General features: G+C 37.3%; 1 protein-coding gene across 18 annotated transcripts in view; it reads left to right on the top strand.

Annotated features, from left to right (window-relative positions):
- L3MBTL4 (L3MBTL histone methyl-lysine binding protein 4) overlaps positions 1-18,615 on the top strand; it is a 474,605-nt gene that overhangs the window by 201,559 nt on the left and 254,431 nt on the right. For all 18 annotated transcript variants that reach the window (XM_063620329.1, XM_055237865.2, XM_055237861.2 and 15 more), the window contains 2 exons: positions 10,341-10,426; positions 12,918-13,028. In XM_063620329.1, the coding sequence (XP_063476399.1) occupies positions 10,341-10,426; positions 12,918-13,028 (197 nt within the window). The remainder of the gene's footprint in view (positions 1-10,340; positions 10,427-12,917; positions 13,029-18,615) is intronic.

Below are 18,615 nucleotides of genomic sequence, written 5' to 3'. Positions count from 1 at the left end.
ATGACACTCAGCTATTTTTGTACTTTTAGTAGAGATGGGGTTTCACCATGTTGGCCAGGCTGGTCTCAAACTCCTGGCGTCAAGTAATCCACCCGCCTCTGCCTCCCAAACTGTTGGGATTACAGACATGGGCCATCACATCTGGCCGACATTATCTTTTACAGTGATTTACATTAAGCAGGTGTATTTTATTTTTACCTTTATGTTCACCATTTTTAGCACTTTTTATGTCTTTGTGTATATCCAAATTTCCATCTGGTGTTATGTTCCTTCTCTCTGAAGAACTTTCTTTATAATTTCCTGTAGCTTAAATTTGGTGGAAGTGCATTATATCAGTTTTTATTTGCCTGGAAAAGCCTTTATTTTGCCTTAACATTGTACAGACATTTTTGCTGGGTATATAATTCTGGGTTGAAAGGTTTCCTGTTCAAATTTTTTTAAGGTGTCACTATCTTATCTTCTGACTTGCATAGTTTCTGAGTAGAAGTCTACCATAGTTCCTACGTTCCCCTTAATTTTTTTTTTTTAGACAGGCTGGAGTGCAGTGGCACGATCTTGGCTCACTGCAACCTCTGCCTCCCAGGCTGAGGCACTTCTCCCACCTCAGCCTCCTGAGTAGCTGGGACTACAGGTGTGTACCACCACACCCAGTTAATGTTTGTATTTTTGGTAGCGATGGTGTTTTGCCATGTTTCCCAGGCTGATCTTGAAAACCTGAGCTCAACCTATCCACCTGCCTTGGCCTCCCAAAGTGCTGGGGTTATAGGCATAAGCCACTGTGCCTGGCCACCCTTAATGTATTTTTTATTTTCCTTTTGCTGCCTTAACATTTTTTCTTTACCTTTGGTGCTCTGAAAGGGAGCTTTCTCCAGTTTTGTGCCTCACTCCTAACCTTTCCCTTGAGCACTTGGGCAGGCCCATTATTCCAGACTGACAGGCTAGCCCCACTTGGCCTTTAAGACTTTACTAAAATGTTAGCTGATTTCTTTTTACCCACTTGTATAGAATCACTGCTTCCTCATATGCTCTGCTACAGGCGAAATACTTTGAGTTTCTCTATCTGTCCCTCTTTGGATTTCTCTTTACTTTGTTGCTTTGGAACTTTAGATCTCCAATGGGCTCAAGAAAGTTTATGATCATTGTTAGGGAGTGAGTAACAGTCTTCAGTGGCTTTCTACATTCTACACAGAAATGGGAACGCTCCTCCCTACTTTCCAATAGCACTCATATCTTATGGATCCTCTGTGATCTCTCTAAGGATATTCAATAAAGGTTTATTTTTAAAACTTTTTCGTTTAAATCTTCCTCACTTTATATTTTCCTTGTTTTTTTTTCCAAATTTCCTTTTTTATTTGTTTTTGTATCTATTTATTGTGGTCTTCAAATATCTAGTGCATCTTAGTTATCCTTTGATGTTTAAGAATAAGCTCCTGACAAGCTGGGTAAAATCTCTGGGTGCCGTGATGGAGCTTGTCAGCTTGTGAGCCTTCCTGTAGGGTGTTCAGATGGAAACCACGGTGTTTTGTTTCTACACCCCCAAATAACATAACTAGGACTCTTGGGTCAGTTTCCACAGGCAAGGTTCCTCCATTCCTCTGACTGATGTGTATGGTGAGAATGGAGGACTTGGGAGGGTGCTGCTAGCTCTCTGAGATCCTGGCCGTGGGAGTGGGTAGAGAGGTCATTGTTCTGTGAGTGGGTTTCATTAGTGCCTAAGATTTCCACATCTGTAACTTCTCTGTTTCAATCTATCTAGAGATTAAAACCTCCAGCATTTTGCCTTAATGCGTGGGGGATAGTTCCCCAGTTGTGTTGAGAAAGATAGATGACTTCGTGGGGTCTATCAAGACTTTAAGACCAGCGTCTGTGTTTAGCCCCACACTGCTGCCATTAGAAATATTTGGTGCCTGCAATTCCCAAGCTTTCCTGGATTCTATAACATAAACTAGCTACTTCTTATATTAACAGATTTATGTGTTCTTCTTTAACAGATTTATGTTTTAGCTTTGTAAAGTTTTGTTAAGTCAGTTTTCATTTGTTGGTTTCTTTTTTACACTTCCAGGGATTTTTGTTGACATTACTCATTTGCATTTGGCTTTTTACCTGTTTGCATTGTGGCTTTATGTCCTCATATTAGTTTTGTTTTTATTTTTTTTTGCATAAATAACATTATATTCATACTATTTTATACTTGCAGAGTTTTCTCACTTAGTGCCCCTTGGTTTCTCCTTCCACCCAGGTTAATTACTCCCACTGAGCAAATGGTAACTGATGCTAATCCCTTAATATTAGTCACCTTGAGCTAACTAGTATATTGAACCGCTCCAAAATTTTAGTACTTTTAGCACACTTAAGATTTTGTTTCTTGCTCCTGTCATAGTATAATCATGGCTGATAGGGGCTAGTTCTGTTCCATGCAATTATTCTGGGACTAGGGCTTCTCCAATTTCTTGGTAATCTTTCCATTTCAGCCTGAGAATAGAAAGAAGCTGTGGTTGTACATGGGAGGGCTAAACTTGGAGGTAGCTTATTACATCATTTTTACCCACATGGGTTGGCCTGAATTTAGTCACAGGACTACATGTAGCTACATAGGAGTCTAGGAAATGCAGTTCAGCCTTCTCACCAAGAGGAAAAGCCATCATCTTATACTGTACATATTTTGTGGATTCTCATGATTGCATATCCACGTGCACATACATGCTCATATTCATGTGTTCATAAGCCCATGTTCTTTTTTGTCATTGTTTGTGCTGTAAAAATTGGATTATATTAGGTACATACTTTACATCATTTTTAACTTTGCTCAACTATGTCTCATGGCAAATTCCTTCCAACTCATTTGTATAGTTCAAATTCTTCCTTTATAATAACTGCATAATATTTCATAATGCGTTATATCAAAATTAACTCAGCATTTTTGTATTAAACATTCATTTAAAAATGCCTTTATTGATACTTTGTTGGCGTTTAGAAGGGAACACAGCTAAAACTATGTGTTTATTTCTGCATTTTTAAACTGGAAATTGAGCATTCAAACCTGTTGGCTGAATGAACATTTATTATTAGGGAATAAAGCTATAATAATTGGTATTTTGGGAGGTAATGAAATGTACTTTGTAGAAATAACACAGTTGGTTTCTTTAGATTCTCTAGAATCACCAATTGGCCGGACCTACTTAGTAGATATTCTAGATGTTTCATGAACACATAGAAATATTTAGCTTAGCAAATTGATATTTTGATACCCAATGACCACTTTACCTCATAATTTCCTTGCAAAGCTTAAATTACAATAGAAAAATTTACAGTCCAAAGAAATCCTTCCTTTAGTTGCAACCTTAGCCATTAACCTTTTTTTAGCTAAACAAAAGATTACTGTATTTTAAATGGCACTGTGCTAGTTCCTATAGATAGATTCTGTTGGCATAAGGAAGGTAAGAGTTCAGAGGGTAATATAAATTATTAATTAATGAATTGAACAGATATGAATTGGGTGCCTACCAAATGTGAGGCACAGCTAGGAGCTGAGGATGTATGAAGAACAATAAAGATACAACATGTGAGGATTGTTAGGTCTGTAATAGAATATCACTCAGTGGAATATGATATGTTTAGTGAAACTAAGAGAAAAACAACCCTAGCTTTTTATTTTAAAATGTTAAGTATTGAGAGACAGAGAGAAATAGAACTCATTACTCTGTCTCAAATGCCTGCCAAAACATTGGGTTAGATTAGATCCCGCATGAGCCATGGTATTGAAGACAGTTCTGCTGGGCACTCAGCCAGTGCAACACAGGTTGTTTTCTGGTGATCTCACTAGACACAAAAGAGAGTTTATTTCTTTACATAGTGTATTCTGGATAAAGTACAGCTCAGCCATACTTTAAGCAAAACAATCAATTATAAAATGAGCTCTTTGACAAGCTCCTGAGGTGCTGATATTCCATACTGTAGATCAAAGAATTCTCCCTATGCTTTAGAAACTAATTAATGATCAAGTAAAAAAATCTGACGTCCTGCTGTAAATGTTAGAGAGTGTAATGTTCTTTTGCCAGAAAGATATTTTGACTTTGTTATGAGCTGAATATGAATGTAAGGCTTGTAATATCTAAGGCACCGTAAATGTGAGGTCATTTTCAACATGTGTTTTGAAACAATAAAGGGTGAACCTGAATTAGGCTTGGCCGCGATTGAAGCATCTGATTTTCTTCAAATCTTGTATTTCTGAGTCATGTACTGAACAGCATGCCACTATCTCATACAAGACAATTAGTGACCACTTCGTCCTATGATTGTTTCCATAAAGAGCCCTTCTGTATGTGCAGAACCTACCAGCAGAATGGCAGCTTTCAGATAGTGGTAACTTTCCTCAATCTCTATCATTGGATGCCCGGGTATTTGGATGACTCCCTGCCCTGCCTTGTGAGAGATACCTGAAACAAATGAATAAGTGGCCTCTGAGGGGCTTTCTTAGATAATTCAAGTTCTTAAAATGATAGTGAAAGCCAGCCAGGGCTGCACTGGTACTAGTCACATAATCCTAATTATTCTATTGATGCTTTCTCTTAGACTTCAGGCCCAGCAGCCTAGAGCACTCAGTAAACCTCAAAGTAGCTCTTTAGAAGTTTTGATTTCTACAAATTGCAAGTCAGGAGACACAGGCTCTAGCTTTGACTTCGTTGTTAGTTGCCTTGCCTTGTATGAGTCACTTAAAATGCCAGGTATCACTTTCCTCATCAGTAGAATTGAGTTTGATGAAGTGTCCATCCAGCATGTGTGTTCATGCTGAACATTCTGTCTATTGTGATAGACCTTTGGCAGATCCCTTTTATTGCTAGTTATTAAATAGGACTATTGGCCATTACTTAAAACCTGCTTGTCATAGAGCAATGATTTTGTTTCCTGAATCGGCCACCAGTATAATTGTGGTTGTTCTGCTTCTCTAGGTCCTAAGGGACAGGTCACCCAGACTAGTCAGGAACTTAAGGACTTGTGCTATTGATTCATGAGCTCAATTCTCCAGAAAGAATGTTCCAGTGGAAAAAATAGGTTGCTGCTTAGGCTGTTGTTCCTAGAGGAAAAATAATCGAGGGTGCCTTTTAAAAAAATTCTGAAACCAGTATTACACCTTCTTACATGGCCTTCTAATATGGAACAAAAAACTGAGAAGCATTACATTTGCATTGTATAGATGCCACAGATCAGATGGCTTTTTCTTGGCATCATCTAGTTTACAGTGCTGTTGGAACATTAGCCAGTATTGATACGCCAGCATCATTTTGTTCAAGTGGTACCTCTGATGCTCCCAGTACCAGCAGGCAAAAAACTTTGTATCAGAGTTTCATTCAGAATTTTGGGGCTAGACTGGTATCATTTTGGCTTATATCTCTATCATTCTTGGCCACCACAATGTAAAATGCAAATGTTTCAGGAAATATGTTTTATTCATTCAACAAATATTTACCAAATACTTACTGAATACCAGCTGTATGTTGTGAGGAAATAGCAGTGAAGTGAACATATTCCTATCATAAGGCAGCCTATGTTCTAATGGAGCAAGAGAAAAAAGAATATTCACAACACACACTGTGTTAGGTGTCAATAAGTGCTGTGGAGAAGAATAAGGCAAGTAATGGGGTTAGGAAGGGCACATACATTTGGGAGGGGGGGTTCCCTATTATATAGAGAGTTCAGGGTGGGACTGAGCGAGAAGGTGACAGTTGAGATAAGGTGGCAAGTCTGGAGGATATCTACAGATAACTCTCCAGGTAAAGGAACAACAAGTACAAGAACTTGAAGAGGGAGGATGTCTGCAGTGTTCTAGTTATAGCAGGAGTGTAGTGAATGGGAGATGAGGTCAGAGCAGTACTGGGGCCAAGTTCTGTAGGGCCCTGTAGGTCATGGTAAGCACTTGCTTTTCCCTTGTGTAATCGAGGAAGCCATTGGAATGACATGGTAGAGAAGGTTTTAACTTATATTTACCTTCGTTTAACCCTTAAATGTTTCATTTTTTGCTTCCATATTTGCATCCTCCAGAAGGACTTTTTCTTGACCCTGAATGCATTCCACTCCAGGTTCTGGAAATAATCTCCCTAGATCCCAGTTTCTTCTTTTTATTTTTTTTTTAAATTTTATTTTAGAATAGAGGTGAGGTCTCGTTATGTTCCTAGGCTGGTTTTGAACTCAGTGGCTCAAGTGATCCTCCCACTGCGGCTTCCTGAGTAGCTGGGACTACAGGTGTGTGCCGCCATGCCCGGCTGATCCCAGCTTTTTCACACAGGGCCTCCTCCTGTGTCCCTCTTGAGGCCACCACTTCCCTGCAGCCTGTAAAGGAGATGGCTTATTTTGCCATATCCCAAGTAGTTCTCCTCTTCTTCTAAAACAGTTCTCAGCTGTTTGGAAAATCCCCTTCTTCCTGAGGGCTCAGGCTGTTCTGCTTCACTCCATCTCACCCCTAATTTTGCCACCATCAAGATGATTTTTAATTATTCTTCATCATTAACTGAAGATATTTGTCACCCAGATCTACCGTTTTACCGGAAGAATTGCTGGCAACATGAGGAAATCCAGGGCTGAGTGGCCGACGCCCTAGCTCAGTAGTTGCTTGATCCTAATTTCTGTGACACTTTTTCCATGCTTTGGTTCAGCCACCCATGCCCACAGCCACAGCTTGGACCTAAAGAATGAGGTCCAAGCTGTGGCTGTGGGCATGGGTGGCTGAACCAAAGCATGCAAGTTTTTAACTCAAAATGGCATGGAATGAGGTGGGACATGAATAAATAATTTAAACAGTATAGCCCAGTCTCCAATCCAGCAGTTTACAGTCCCGCCCTCTCGCTGTCGCAGTTCTATGCCTTGGCCTCCAGAGGGAGCTCAGCATCTCAGTCCTGAGGCCTTACAGGGGCTGCCTTGGATCATGGATGCGCTGGGTTTTCAATCTCAGCAGGACGAAGTGATAAGTATGAGGTTGATGGAGCCACGCGTCGTTGTTCAGAAACCATTTCTTCCACTTTCTAACTGTATAGCACTTGGCAGGCTTCTCAAGGCTCAAGTTCTCACCTAAAAAATGTAGATAAAAGTCTACCTCACAGGGAATAGATGAGGAATAACTGACTTCATGTAAGTGAATACAGTGCTTACCTATAAATGGAAGCCAGTTAGAGGTGGGTTTTCATTGAGGGGGTAAAGAGGTTAAAGGCTATTCTTGTTCCATGGGGCAGTCTCCTGTATTTCATTCTTGTCTCAAGTAGGAATTTAAATCGTTGAAAAGCTTCTTCCACGGTATTGCTGCACTGCTGTGTGCATGGACCTGGCCCCTCCCACTCCCCCTGCACCCCTAATTCTTGCTTCCCAAGGTCTACCAGGACTCAGGACTGGGGTCGGAAGGAAGAAAGTGGGAGTAGGTGGCTTTTGCAACTCTCCCTGGGCCATATGACTTTCTTCTCTCTTTGGGTTCATTGAACAGGGAATATACAGGTACAATGTTTTCCCTTTTTTGCATGTACATAGCTCATTTCTGAGAGTGGCATAGACGCAATTGCTGCTTAAGAGCCATTTAAAACGGTCACAGCCTCTAATTTTCACCTGTTTATCACAAAAAGGGGAAGAAGGATAGTGACTCTCACAGTAGCATGCCGAGTTTCTTTACGAGGCTGGGACAGGACCAGGTGCTGTCTCTCTCACTCACCTCACATCCAGTCCTTAGTCCCCTGCACTCAGGTTTCCTTTCGCTCTATCCAACCATAGGTACTGGTCAGGTGCCTGGGTGAAGAAGCCCAGCATGGAAGGGGCCAGGTGTGGGCATGGTTCCAAATCTACACAGAAATGTGGAGATCCAAAATGTAATAAATGGATTTGGATGATTTTAAAAAGTATCAGCTATAAAAGTAAATGCAGAATTTGGTGTGGTATCGTGTGCCTGTAGTCCCAGCTACTCAGGAGGCTGAGGTGAGAGAACCGCGTGAGCCCAGGAGTTTGAGGCTGCAGTTCTCTATGACTGTGTCAGAAGAGCCACCGCATTCCAGTCTGGGCAGCCTAGAGAAACCTCATCTCTTGAAAAAGAAAAAGTAAATGCAACTGCAGAAATACTTATTGAAACATAAAATATATAGTATAACTCATAAAGGAAAGGATAGAAAGCAAAGGAAACCTCAAGAGAGCTTAAAAAAATTCAGCTTAAAACATGTTTACAGAAATTAGATTAAAAAACTAGTGATGAAAACAAATGTAAATTAACTTAAAAGTCCATTTAGAAAGTGATTAAAATAGATATATCTGGAACAAAGTAATATAAAAGTAAAAATGATGGGTAAAATATTATCAGCAAACACAAACAGAAAATAATAGGGTGGGAATATAATTTTTAGTAAAAATAATTTGAGACAAAATACATAAATGTATCCAAAAGGGAAAGGGAAATTTTCTCTATATTAAGAATAAATAGAAAGCACAACTCATGCCAAACATTTTATGTACAGAATGATGTAACATAAAAATATGAAGCAAAGTACTCCATGATCTAGCAGTTTTACTCCTGGATGCATTCCAACATAAATGTATACTTCTTATCAGTAAAAAGAATATACTAGAATGTTCATAGCAGCATTTTTAATAATAGCTCCCAAATGGAAACCACCCAAATGACCACAATCAGTAGAATAGATAGATAAATTGTGAAATACTCACATAATGGAATATTATACAACAATGAATATGAATGTTCTGAAGGCAATAATCTACCTGACCCTCACATTCAGAATGCTGAGCAAAAGATGTTCCACAAAGGAGCACATGCTGTGTGATTGCATTTATGTAAAGGGAAAAACAGAAGAAAACAAATCTCTGTGGTTGGAAGCGAGGGTAGGGATTTCTCTTTGAGGAGGGTGGTGTGGTGCCTAGAAGGGACGATGATGGGGAGGGGATCCTGGGGATCTGGAAATGTCCTCGTTTAGATCTGTGTCTGGTTATGCAGGTATGCTAGTTTTTTGAAAAATGTTCAGTCGATCCACTTGATTTGTGTACTTTTCTTTAAATATATTTTTAGTAAAAAGCATAAAAATGAAGGAAAAATGATCAGAAATATGGGAGAATTGTAAAAAAAAATTTATTTTAGAGACTTTAACATATTGCTTCAGACTTTCTGCTTAAAGAACAGATTTTTGCATGATATAGCAAGACTGTATTACTGCAAATGGTACCATACTTTAAAATGTATATATACTCTGTTTTTTAAAAATTGTTGACTCTATTTTATACTAAAAAGAAATCCTCAAACCTCAAAAGCAGGAATTCTATATGTCACGTGACATTCTGAAACTATAATGTGGTAAACTAGATATTAGTATTACTATTTTAAACAAATATGAAAATTACTTGGAGTATCTCAAATAAATATTTAAGGATTAAATCAAGACAACACAGATTACAATTATAATTGGCTTTTAGAAAATAAAAAGTGAGAGGAATACATATTTTTTAAAAATGTGTCCAGCTGTCTAAACCTGAATTTAGTGGCAACAATGGCAGGTTCATTGTCTATTTTGTTTTAAATGAAAATAAATTATGTTTATAATTCAATTTGACAAAACAAATATAAAATAAACTGAAGAGAGGTAGGAGAGAGGAAGTAATAAGAGTAAAAGCAGTAAACAATATAATTAAAAAAGAAAAAAGAAGAAAGAAATAGAGCTGATGAATAAATCTAAATTCTTATTGCTTGGAAAGATAAATAAAACTATACAATATAGATCTCTAGCAAATTTAATTAGGAATGAAAGAACACAAACATAAAGAGAAACAACAAGGAAATTTGAAATAGAGTTCTTTATATCATGTTCAATATATAGTTTTAATTGCAATTGTAGGAAATTATAATTACAAAGATTTAATAATGAGACTAAAACTTTAATAGATGTAGAATGATTAGAGAAATTTGAAAGATTTTCAGAGTCTTTTTTTCCAATTCATGTTATGAGGTCAGATGGTTGCTTGTAAGTGTTTTCAAACTTCTAAGGGGCCTGCTGTTGGAGCTTGGGAGTCAGAAACCTGGGTCTCACCTGGCTCTGTCAAGTACTCACATGGCCTTTGAACTTGGCCAACCCACTTAACCTTGTTGAGTGAATGAAAGTACCATTGAGTAAGTGCTTGAATGCAGGCATGCCTTAGCCTTCTCAGAGGTTATAGTTAAGTGAATTAATGTATCTGAAGTTCTTAGCATCAGGCCTGTTTAATGGTGAGCATTCAATTAACATTAGGTGTTATACCATCCAGTGTTTTGTAGTATATGGGAATCAGAGTATCTATGAGTAATCTTTCTCTATTTATATATATATTTTCAGGTTATCCCAATCCAGAAAATTTTTCCTGGACAGAATACCTGGAAGCTACTCAAACCAATGCAGTTCCTGCCAAAGTTTTTAAAATGGTAAGTTCTATGTGGGTACAAACTCTCACCTTCAGACAACGTTTGTATTGAGTCATGCCTTCATTTGGCAGTTGAAAATTATTCTAGTTTTTTCTTTCTAAATTCAAGTAGTAATTTCATAACCAATATGCTTTTCTTTTAGTTAAAAATACAAAGTAGGTGACTCATCTGCTATTGTTCCCATATACAAAGGTAGATGATGGTTTCCTTCCTTGAAAAATGGCAAATGAGAGGTACAACTGAAAGCACCTCATCAACTGCTGATGATCCATTCCTTACATTTCTGGTTCTATTAGTCTGCTGAGTGAGAACTCTGAATTTTCACAGTATCACTCTCTCAGGGACTGTTTGACTGTCCATGATGCCATAACAAAATTGTTGAAATGCATAGCCTTTGTGTGGATAATTTTATATATTTTGAGGTAAACCTTTCTTTTAGCATTTGTTAGAATACTAATTTTTAAAGTTCAAATTAGTACTTATATATTTATTCCAGGATTGAACTAAGTATAGATTAATTTCTAAAATAAAGTACCTAGGTAGTACAGTTAAAGATATTTATATCCTAAACCTAAACCAGGGGTTTTCAAACTCTATTCCCTTTCAGTTCTCTGTGTGTTTCATGTTCCCCAACTTGTCTTTAATCAGAATTTTATATATTGGGCTTCTACATATAATTTCATTTACTGAAAATTGTCTAGAGATCAAGAGGGGCTTGAAACAAAATGATATTTCATTTTTTGAAAAAATTGATTATAATTGACAGAATTTGGGGGGAAATATCCATATAATAAAATCAGGAAAGTGGAAGTGTTGGAGTACCAGGAAGAGTTTAAAAAGAGCAAAGATTCAGCAAGCAAAAATGCTTATTGTACTTGACTTTTCCAAGAGGAAAATGACAAGAAAATAAAATTCTGGAAAGTAGCTAAGAAGGCAACTTCCAAGCGCTGTCCTGGGTTATTGTGGATTCAGCTCAGGGATGTATCTTAGGCATGTACAATACTAAATTCCTCTACCTCTGTTGTTCAGGACAGTGACGTTGGGGAGAACAGAAAGATTCTCAGGGATGAAAGACCTGATTATAGTCAGTATACTCACTCCATTTAGTAGATGTAATAATGCATCTTACAAAGAAAATGTGTTTCTACAAAAGCTGGAGAGAAACACACCAGATATTGCAGAAAGATTTGACTGTTTATTACTGACATATTAGTTGGGTTTTATTTTCCTTTTGCCATTTCTAAACTTGAAAAATTCAAAACACTTTTGTTTCCAATAAAACCAGTTGAACACTTTTATGTGTAATAGCTTTCAAAGTGAAACTTTTTGCCAACCTGTAGAAACTATCAGAGTTGCTTTTGACTTTGATTTTTGAGAGTTGGATTTCCTTAGTTTCTGTGATTTGGTTAAGTCCAGTGTCTTTTTTCCTACTCCGTGATTATGACTCCCTGTGTGTCTGTGGTTATAGACTCTTGGTTCCTAGCAAGATCACCTCAGGTGATCTGCCCACCTCGGCCTCCCAATGTGCTGGGATTACAGGCGTGAGCCTATGGTCTCTTTCTTTCAAGTGAAAGAAACCATAACACAGATCACCTGTCTCTTGTTACAGATGAAATGATAAAAGCATAGTTTATGGCTTTAAAGTACATCATAGTATGATTTTAAAACAGTTTAACAGCTGAAATTACACAGCTTTTATCTAAGCATACTTTAGATTTATAAAGGATAGTGTTTATCCTTTCTGAGTTTTTATTAAATAATTTTGCCTTCTGTGCCATACACTTTGAAACTGGGCAATGAGAATAGTCAATAGTTTCTGAAATTATAAGGTCAATATCAGAAAGAAGGAAAAAAACTAAACTAATATAGGAACTGTAATAAGATGCTTTTTGAACTTTAGTATAATCATTAACAAATTTATGATATAATCTGTCTGTCTTTTTAGCTATCTTTAAAATGGCCAAAAAATTATTTTTTTCTCTCACAGGTTTTTGTGAATCAGATGAAATAATATGCATACGGTCCTATGTGCTCTTAAAACTAAGTTCTGACTGGGCATGATGGCTCACGCCTGTAATCCCAGCACTTTGGGATGCCAAGGTGGGCAGATCACCTGAGGTCAGGGGTTCAAGACCAGCTGGGCCAACATAGTGAAACCCTGTCTCTACTAATAACACAAAATTAACCGGGCATGGTGGCGCATGCCTGTAATCCCAGCTACTTGGGAGGCTGAGGCAGGAGAATTGCTTGAACCCAGAAGGCGGAGGTTGCAGTGAGCTGAGATCGTGCCATTGCACTCCAGCCTGGACAACAAGAGTGAAACTCCGTCTCAAAAAACAAACAAACAAAAACAAAAACAAAAAAAACACTAAATTCCAGTTGTATTAAAGATCTGCATATTAAAACTAAGACAATAGTATTTTAGAAAAAATTAGTAGGATATCTGAATTACTGAATTTTGCATGATTTGTTGTACTTATAACATTTACAGAGGTTGCCTCATGGTTTTCTGCCAAATATGAAACTTGAAGTTGTGGATAAACGGAACCCCAGGTTAATTCGTGTTGCTACGATTGTAGATGTTGATGACCAAAGAGTAAAGGTACATATTTTAAATTATTATGTTATTATATCAATATTTTTCCTACATTACTTTTGTTTCCTCTACCCTCCCATTCTCTGAACCTTTCTTGTTTTTTAATTCATTTGCACAATAATTTTCTGGGGGGAAAAACATTCTGGATTTGACCTTGAAGATTGACCCTGGCCAAGATGGGACTAGAGGATCCCTAAAAAAGGAGAGTGTATAACTCACACCTTAAACTGGCTACAGAGGCTCTGATATTTTTGGTGCACAGGAGAATAAAACTCCTCCTGGCTTAATTTCTAGTCACATGTCTTTGGATGGAGTGATTCCCAGCTTATGTGTATGTGCAGGGGGAAATCTGTAGATGAGACATGACTGACTTTGAGAGATATTCTAATACTTTTCTGTTTGGATTTGCTGTTTTGACTTTTACTGTCAGTTTTTTTTTTAAGCTTCTTTTTAGTGGGATTGTTCTATTTTTCTTGAAGTCGTTGTTATTAAACAGCTTACCAAGAACAATTAAATCTTTGTTTCCTGCTTTTCTTTGTCAAATAAAAAAATTAAAAACACTTTATTCATTGTAGTTAAAAACAAAAGGTTAGATTTCAAATTAAGGATTTGATTAAAAGATTTCTGTACTGTCCTTTATTTTTCTCAGAGAGTTCAAACCATCTGTGGAATTTATTAAATTTTCTACAACATATTAGAGTTCAAAAATTATTTTCCATGCAAGTATAGTTTCTTTTCATAATAATGAAGATTGAAGTCAACTAATTTTAATAGGCACTATCTTAAAAGATAGATTTAGATTTGATATAATTTAAAAGAAGTCTTATTTGTTGTATCCCTAATTTGAAAATAATATCTGATTCAATTTATAGAGAATAATCAGTACATACATTTTAGTAAAATTTAGAGATGAGTGTCTGGCTTGGCAATAGATTATCAAAAGAATGTACACTGGCAATGTCCTTTATTCTTCTGATGAATGAAAACAAAAACTATGTTAAATAATATTTGGGAATAACATAGGTATTTTACCATATACCTTCTTATTAATGTTTTAAGTTTAATTTTAAACATATTGCTTTAATTCTTATTTATTTCTGGCATTTTACTGTTTACTCTTCTGGCATTTTCAATGGAAATGACTTTTGCATATCATAATTGCTTTGTTAATTCATTGACATTTTATTATTAACTTTCATTTTAACAGTAGGCCAGGCACAGTGGTTCATGCCTGTAATCCCAGCATTTTGGGAGGCCAAGGTGGGCGGATCATCTGAGGTCAGGAGTTTGAGACCAGCCTGGCCAACATGGTGAAACTCTGTCTCTACTAAAAATACAAAAATTAGCTGGGTGTGGTGGCACATACCTGTGATCCCAGCTACTTGGGAGGCCGAGGCAGGAGAATCGCTTGAGCTCAGGGAAGCAGAGGTTGCAGTGAGTCAGATCACGCCACTGCGCTCCAGCCTGGGCAACAGAGCTGGACTCCATCTCAAAAAAAAAAAAGTATTTCATTTCTAAGATAAGCTCAATCTTAATAGCACATCAAATCTGACTTAGATTTTTAGTTGACAGACTATTTTCTTATTATTCATAAGATATTTACAGTAGCATCGACTGATCATTTGTTGCCAGTTTATGAGCAAGCAATTGAAGTTTTTCTGCTCTCAGCTTTGCCCAGTACATTCCTCTATTCTTCAATTAATGTGTTGATCATATTGTTCATATTGTTCTGTTATTCTGTAATTTTCTTTTTAAAGTCAGTATTTTTCAAAGGAAATCTTTATCCCAGCACATAATAGATGCTTACTGTATGTGTGAATGAATTAAGGAGGGTGTGGAGGAGTGAATGGCACTGAATGTACTTTGGCACTCTGACTGTTATCTGAATATGTAGAAATGATTGTGTTGGTCAACAGGCACTCTTCTCTTATTTTCAAATATTTTCATAATTACTCTTCTCTTGGACATCTGGAGTAATAATTATTGGAAAATGCCCTCGGACAAGACTGATCTGGGTTCAAATTCCAGCACTGACTTGACTGTGTGGTAACTTGGTGAAGTTACTCAACATATTTGAACTTTGCTTATCTGTAAAGTGATGGCGTCAACAATACCTGCCTCACAGGCTTGTTGTGAAAATTCAATGAGGTCATGTATGGAAAATTCCTGAAACTCTACCAAGCTCTTTATATTATAGGTACTTCAGCAGTAGCTGCTGCTGTAATTAGTTGATACAAGTACCCTGTGCTGCCCTCACTGGGTGTATTTATTTTCTGTATTAATGAAGGGACCTCACGGAAGCAATTGTCATCAGTAGATGGACAAAGAACAAGCCTGCACTCCTTGGTTCAAAAAGCAGGAAGTTTGACTGGAATTACTTGGGGGATGGTAACAGGAACAGATGTTACTGTGCTGCATGCCTGTGTTTGATTGTGAGAGCAGAGTCAGCCTATTCTAACAACGAGAACTACATTTTCAACAATGCCTATGGTGGTGATGGCACTTAGTCTTTGTCACACACTGTTCTAAGGGCTTTACATGCGTTATCGTATCCTCCTGCAACCATGTGAAATAAGGTACTGTTGTTATACCCACTATGTAGATGAAGAAACTGAAACCACAGAGGTTAAGTAATTGGTCCAAGGTCACAAGATAGTATATATGGGAACAGGGTTTTAAACCCCAGCTTCCAAACAAATGTTTTCAACACTAGAGCTTATGGCATTCCTACTCTTCCTACTCTGTGTTCTAATTTTTATCCTAAATAACTCACTTCCTAGTGGGAGAGCAGATGTGTAGGATGAGGAGTTGTGACTGCCCATGACCCCACTCACTTTGTTGCTTGTGTCCAAGCCCACGTTGTCTGTCCTACCTGGAGGGTCCTGTGTGGTACTGGCAGTTCTTGACAGAGCACAGCAGATCCACTAAAGACGACTTCATTTCCTTCTGCCACTCCCCAAATATGTAGTTGGCCTTATGTATTTTATTAGTTCTATTTTTATTATACCTTTTTTGAGATACAATTCACATACCTTAAAATTCAATAGTCTTGAGTATATTCACAAAGTTGTGCAACCATCACCACTAAATTTAAACATTTTCGTCACCCTAGAAAGCAACCTTGTACCCATTAGCAGCCACTCCTCTTTCTATGCTCCTTCTACCCAACCAAGCCCCTGGTAGTCACTAATCTACTTTCCATAGTGTCTATGGATTTGTCTAGTCTGGGCAATTAATATAAACAGAATCCTATAATATGTGATCTTTTGATTGGCTTCTTTCACCTGGCATAATGTTTTCAAGGTTCATCCACACTGTAGTAAGTATCAGTACTTCATTCCTTTTTATTTCTGAATAATACCCATTGTATGGATATACCACATTTTATTTATCTCCTTATCAGTTGTTGGACATTTGGGTTGTTTATTTTGGGCTATTTTGATTACTGCTGGGATAAATATTTACATATGTTTTTGTGTGGATGTATGTTTTCATTTCTTTTGGATATATACCTATGAGTGGAATTGCTGGGTCATATGATAACTCTATATTTAAGATTTTGAGGAAAAGCCAAATGTTTTCTGAAGTGGCTGCACATTTTACTTTCCCATTAGTGGTATATGAGGACTCCAATTTCTCCACATCTTCACTGCCACTTGTTATTGTCTGGTTTTTGTTTTGTTTTGTTTTGGCTTTTTTTTTTTTTCTTTTTTTTTTTTGCCAGTTTAGTGGGCCTTATGGGCTTCGGGTCTAAATAAATCAGGATTATCATTATTTATATGTGCTCACTAATAATATCCCGGCTAAGAGAATTGGGATGAAATACCTTGCCCAGTGTTTGTGACAGTAGAAGTAGTAACAGTAGTGGATGTAGTGGTGCAAGTGTCTGAAGTAATAGAAGTAGTAATAATAGAGTGGACACTTAGCAGGTATGTTATATATCACATTTTTGGCTTCACATCAACTCTTTTAGGTAGATGTTATTTTTGCTGTGCAGTTGGGATGGAGAACTTAAGTAATTTGATGAAGATTTCAAAGATATCCATGTTTCTAATCAGAAGCCAGTATTCTCTATGTTTTAGCAATTGCCCTGTAGCTGTGATAAGCCATTGGAATTGGAGATCATACATGGTCAGTGCTGGGGGATAGGACCATGAATAGCCTCATCCAAGATCCTCTACTTGCTCACCCTCATAAATCCACTTACACTAGTCAGGTCAGATTTTCTAATTTTCATACTGGAAATATTCATTTGGTGGCATGTGGTTCATTGGCAGTTGAGTGGTGAAGTTTTTCATGCCATGGCAGGGTTTTAAGATGCTAGGTTTATTAATTATGATGGTTGCTCTCTAATAAATGTTTATGATGTACTCAGTGTATCTTGCCCAATTTATAGCCAGCTATTATGTTTAATAATTATTCTTTTGTTTGGTTGTACAATGTGTGCTGTTATATCTGAAAGCCCATTACTGTTGCCTTATCAGAAAATGCACATTAAATTACAGTAGACGGATGGATGCTTTTAGGAAGTTTAGCCATTATTTGTGGGAAAAGGTATTCTACAAATAAATATAAAGGAAGGACTTAAAACAGAGTAATATTTGATAAATATTTGCCCTGTGGGAACTGCAGCTAAGCTGTGAAATGAATTATAAATGAATTTCAAATAGATGCTTTAAGAAGTTCTACTGAATCATTAATAAACTGAGTCTCTTCAACAAGTCTTTTCCTATTTAATGCATTAACTGGACGTATTTGTGGTGTTTCACAATGAAATTAGAGCATCATAAGCAAGAGAAATTGTTATGGCTGTCTAGTTATATGACTAGAAACTATTTTGGATTTTATATCAGACCAATAAGTTCAAAAGCTCTTGTTTGAGAAAAACCTGCAGAAGTATTAATGTAAAGCAAAAGTCCAGATATGAGTCAGTGATGTTCACTTTACTAAGGGTTGCCTGTGCTTCCAGAAAGCCACCTGACCTCTATCTAACTGGCATGCTTTGTTTATTTATGTATTTATTTATGTATTTATTTATTTATTTAGACAGGGTCTCGTTCTGTCCCCTAAGCTGAAGTGCAGTGGCACAATCATGGCCTGCTGCAGCCTTGACCTCCATGGGCTCACACAATTCTCACACCTCAGCCTCCCAAGTAGCTGAGATTACAGTGTGTGCCACCACACCTAGCTAATTTTTGTATTTTTTTTTCTTTGCTGAGATGGGGTTTTGCCATGCTGCCCAGGTTGGTCTTGAACACCTGAGCTCAAGTGATCCACCCGCCTCGGCCTCCCAAAGTTCTGGGATTATAGGCGTGAGACATCGCACCTGGCCTGGGATGCATTTTTGAAAAGGGCTTTGAAATATGAGGATAGAGCAAGATACTAACATTAAAAATAACTGTCCTTTGGGCTAAGCTTGTAATTAATGGCCATCACAGTGTCACAGTGATTGATGGCTGTCTTCATTTGGGAAGGAGATTGGGACAATTTTCAGAAGTGTTATGACCCATCAATGAAAAGATGATTTTTTGAGTAGGTAAAACTATAAATTAGTGTCAGCCATGAATTCCAGAAAAGTTGAAGCAGAGAGAGT

Source organism: Symphalangus syndactylus, chromosome 1, assembly GCF_028878055.3.
Source record: "Symphalangus syndactylus isolate Jambi chromosome 1, NHGRI_mSymSyn1-v2.1_pri, whole genome shotgun sequence".
In the NCBI taxonomy this organism is placed as follows: Eukaryota; Metazoa; Chordata; class Mammalia; order Primates; family Hylobatidae; genus Symphalangus; species Symphalangus syndactylus.
This window is presented reverse-complemented; position numbering and strand designations above follow the sequence as displayed.